This window comes from Protobothrops mucrosquamatus, unplaced genomic scaffold (genome assembly GCF_001527695.2).
Source record: "Protobothrops mucrosquamatus isolate PMUCROS unplaced genomic scaffold, P.Mucros_1.0 scaffold3147, whole genome shotgun sequence".
Lineage (NCBI taxonomy): Eukaryota > Metazoa > Chordata > Lepidosauria > Squamata > Viperidae > Protobothrops > Protobothrops mucrosquamatus.
Genome location: NW_015389147.1, coordinates 49,024 through 53,381, shown reverse-complemented (window position 1 = coordinate 53,381; position 4,358 = coordinate 49,024). Strand labels below are relative to the sequence as shown.

Sequence of the window (4,358 nt, the reverse complement as noted above, 5' to 3'; positions counted from 1 at the left end):
GGGGCCTAAACAAAGTGTATTAAACAAGCCCAAATTGATGGAGTTTATATGTCATGCTCAGCTACAAACTCTAGTTTATAAATCACGGTGGCCAGGTTCATTCCATACTCCCAACTCTCAACCATATAATCACATAATGAGAGTGAGGGTTCATTCTGCGAGCTTGTGGGTTGGTTTCTGGATGTTTCGTTACCAGGCTAGGTGACATCTTCAGCGGAGTTTAGGGAATGTCAGTGTTCTTCCAACGTCCACAACTAAGCTGCCAGGCACTAGCCAGAGGGACAGAATCCATTTTTGGATTTTGGGTATCCAAAAATGACTCCAGACACAGCGACTTCCTTTGGCTAGTGCCCGGCAGCCTAGTTGTAGACATTGGAAGAACACTGGCACAGACAACGGATGGAAACTAATCAAGGAGAGAAGCAATCTAGAGCTAAGGAGAAACTTCCTGACAGTTAGAACAACCTGCCTCCAGAAGCGGTGAATGCTCCAACACTGGAAGTTTTTAAGAAGAGACTGGACAGCCATTTGTCCGAAATGGTATAGGGTTTCCTGCCTGAGCAGGGGGATGGACTAGATGACTTCCAAGGTCCCTTCCAACTTTACTACTACTACTACTACTACTACTACTACTACTACTACTACTACTACTACTACTACTACTATTATGATTATGGATCATCACACAGTCAGCCAGATGTTCAGACTGGATTTGGCATTTTGTCTACCTATCGAGTCCTTACCCAGGACCTGGGATCGGCAGATGTGGATGTTAGATGGTATTACAAATATCATCGCAGGATGGAAGCAGTTCCTAGTAAGGCCGCCTTTTGCAATTGACTAATGGCGAATTTGTCAATGCCAATGGTGTTCAAGTGGTGCTCCAGTTGTTTTGGGATTGCACCCAAGGCGCCTATTACTATTGGTACTACCCTTGCTTTATTATTATTATTATTATTATTATTATTATTATTATTATTATTATTATTATTATTATTACTATTACTATTACTATTACTATTACTATTACTATTACTATTATAGACATCCCCTAAACTCTGCCGAAGATGTCACCTAGCCTGGTAACAAAATGTTCGGAAACCAGCCCACAAGCTCGGAGAATCAACCTTCAACCTCATCCGACACTCGAGCTACAGATATTCGCACTATTACAAATCACATAATGGTTTAGCAGAGGGTGTGAATCCCTGCTGTGAAGGATAAAATGAGATGGGGCAGCTTAAGTTTCCTGCTTGAGCGGGGAGGGGGGGGTTGGACTAGAAGACCTCCAGGGACCCTTCCAACTCTGTTTGTTCTTTTATTCTGTTATGTTCCTTGTTTTTAAGCTTATGGGCTACACTAACATTTATTATTCTTGTTTATGGCCAGCCAGGCCTTGAGATCTAACACTGAGCTCAAAGTTCTCTCCTCCATCCACAATAAGGCTAGGTGTCCTAAGTAATAAGGTTTAACAATTGACAAACGAGTCTCTGGCCTGTTCGTAGATCACTCCTTGTCAGTAGCTTATGAAGCCATCATGTTTCATTTTGGTACGCTGCTCTCCTTTCATTAAACCAAGAAGTGAAGACGGAATAATTTCCTTTCTGTTCCCTCTCCGACAGAGCAAGTAAATCAAGTAAACCCTGACAATACACTTCTGCAAAGCCCCAAAGAGTGAATTCACCTAATACCACCTGACAGCATTTATTCTCACATGTGTTGGCTGGAAAAGTAATATAAATTTCACACACGCGAAGGAAGATTCTTCCTTCCCACCGTCAAAGCCTTGAAAAGCATGAACGATTCCAGCTTGCGCGGGATACGAAACCCCTTTCCAACTTTATTTCTCCTTTATTGGTACCCTTCCACGATCTGATGTGCTCAAGACGTCCGGTGCAAAACTAACACGTTTGGAAAAAGACCAAACTGGAGAAACCTTTTCATATTTTTCAAACTTACTTGCCGTCTCTATGACAGAGGCTGCGATGTAAAGGGATGTCCCAACAAGGTCCTGCAGGGGGCGCCCCACTTTCTCAGCGAGGACGCTGCGTTTCAAGATCATCGAGCCCTCACCATCCTCGATCTGAAACAGGGCAAATTAGGAAGGCATTAAGGTCTAAAAAAAAAAAATCACATCTGCTGTATGCCTATTATCTTAAATCCCATTTGCTCATTCTGTGATAGAGAAATATGAGGTTCAGGAAGTGGAAGACCGAAATGGAAGCATCCAAACTTTGTGGGCACATGCACAGTCTGTGTTGGTGCGATTGTTGGCGAGTTAGTGATTTCAGGACTCGCTCAGCTCCAAGTACAGTTCTTGTTCAAAGGGATTACTCTTCAGGATTTAGCCTGAATTTGTTTTCACATTCAGACGTGGGGCATATAAGATAAGATAACCTTTATTGTCATTTTTTTTACTGTGGGCACAACGGCGCAGATTAAAAAAAAAAAAGAACTTTAGTTGCCTGCTCTCAAAGTGAAACACATACATGACACACACCTAAACATACTATATACAACATATGTATATAGACCCACACCCCTACATATACATAACAAATAAATATTAAATACTGTCCATCTTGAATATATAACGGAAGGAGGAAGCTTGAGAGTTCACAAGGTTATTGCTGTAAGGAATGAAACTATGGCTGAATCTGGATGTTCTGCTACGGATACCACGAAGCCCCCTCTTCCCAGAAGGTAACAAGGAAAACAGGTCGTGAAGAGGATGTGTAGTGTCCCAGATAATCTTACAGAGCCTGCTCAAGCAACGCTTCTGTGCTATGTCCTGGATGGAAGGGAGGGAACTGCCAATGATCTTTTTGGCTATCCTCACCACTCTCTGCACCGCCTTCCTTTCTGAAGCAGGGATGCTTCCAAACCAGACTGTGATGCTGTATGACAGGATGCTGTATAAAGGTAAAGGTTTTCCCTATCCAGTCGTGTCCCATTCTAGGGGGCAATGCTCATCTCTGTTTCTTAGCTGAGGTAGCCAGCATTGTCCAAAGACGCTTCCACGATCATTTGTGTGGCGTGTTTATACACCGAGGCCAGTGGTGGGATTCAAATATGTGAACAACCGGTTCTCTGTGTGGATGCCGCTTCCGGAAGTCTGTTCTGGGCCTGGGCAACAAAAAATTAGCTACCAGTTCTGCCCGAACTGGTGTGAACTGGCTGAATACCACCACAGACCGAGGCACATGGAACACTCTTACCTTCCCACTGAAATGTTACCTATTTATCTACTTGCCTAGGCCAGGAGTAGGCAACCTCGGTTCTTTTATGACTCGTGGACTTCAACTCCCAGAATTCCTGAGCCAGCCACGCTGAGGGGAAAGGGAAAGTTTCCAAACTGAGCCATGCTGGCTCAGGAATTCTGGGAGTTGAAGTCCACGAGTCATAAAAGAGCCGAGGTTGCCTACCCCTGGCCTAGGCCATGGTGGCGCAGAGGTTAGAATGCAGTCCTTCAAGCTGACTCACTGCTCGCTCCAGGAGTTCAGTTCTGAACAGCTCAAGGTTGACTCAGCCTTCCATCCCTTCCAAGGTCAGTAAAATGAGGAGCCAGTTTGTTGGGGGGGGGGCGCGATATATTGACACTGTAAACTGCTTAGAAAGGGCAGTAAAGCACTGTGAAACGGTATATAAATCTAAGTCAGAAGTCCCCAGCCTTTTGGGCACCAGGGACCGGTTCCGTGGAGAAAGGTTTTTCCATGGACCGGAGAGTGCGCGGTTTTGTGTGTTGCCTGCATCCCGCTTTGCTTGTTTGTGCGGACCGGTTGCTGGCATGCTGCGGCCCAGTACCAGTCCAAGGACCGGGGATTGGGGACCCCTGGTCTAAGTGCTATTGCTATTTGCATGCTTTTGAATTGCTAGATTGGCAGGAACTGGGGTAAGAATGGGAGTTCAACGCATCACGTGATGCTTGGGTCTCAAACTGCCAATCTTCTGGTCAACAAATCCAGCATCTTAACCGCTAGGCCACCCTGCTAGTGGATACAGTATATGGGGCATATGCTGTAAGGCAGGGGTCTTCAAACTTGGCCCTTTTATGACTTGTGGACTTCAACTCCCAGAATTCCTCAGCCAGGCACATGTGCCTGGCTGAGGAATTCTGGGAGTTGAAGTCCACAAGTCATAAAAGGGCCAAGTTTGAAGACCCCTGTTGTAAGGGATAATATTAAAGGAAAGATAAAGATGAGCACCTGCAAATACATTACTCTCACTACTGAATTGCTATTGAGTCATGTGCTAAACGTGCACTGTTTAAATCAAATAAATAAATAAAAATAAAACTATTACATTTGTCCCATCCCTGTCCACAAAAAAGTATTCCTCAGGGAAGGATTTATGAAACA

General features: G+C 44.5%; 1 protein-coding gene across 1 annotated transcript in view; it reads right to left on the bottom strand.

Moving 5' to 3' along the window:
• Positions 1-4,358, bottom strand: part of LOC107297122 (complement C4-B-like) — a gene marked incomplete at its 3' end in the record, with an annotated part of 78,481 nt that overhangs the window by 51,693 nt on the left and 22,430 nt on the right. The window contains exon 9 of the mRNA XM_015826480.1: positions 1,964-2,083. Coding sequence (XP_015681966.1) covers positions 1,964-2,083 — 120 coding nt within the window. The remainder of the gene's footprint in view (positions 1-1,963; positions 2,084-4,358) is intronic.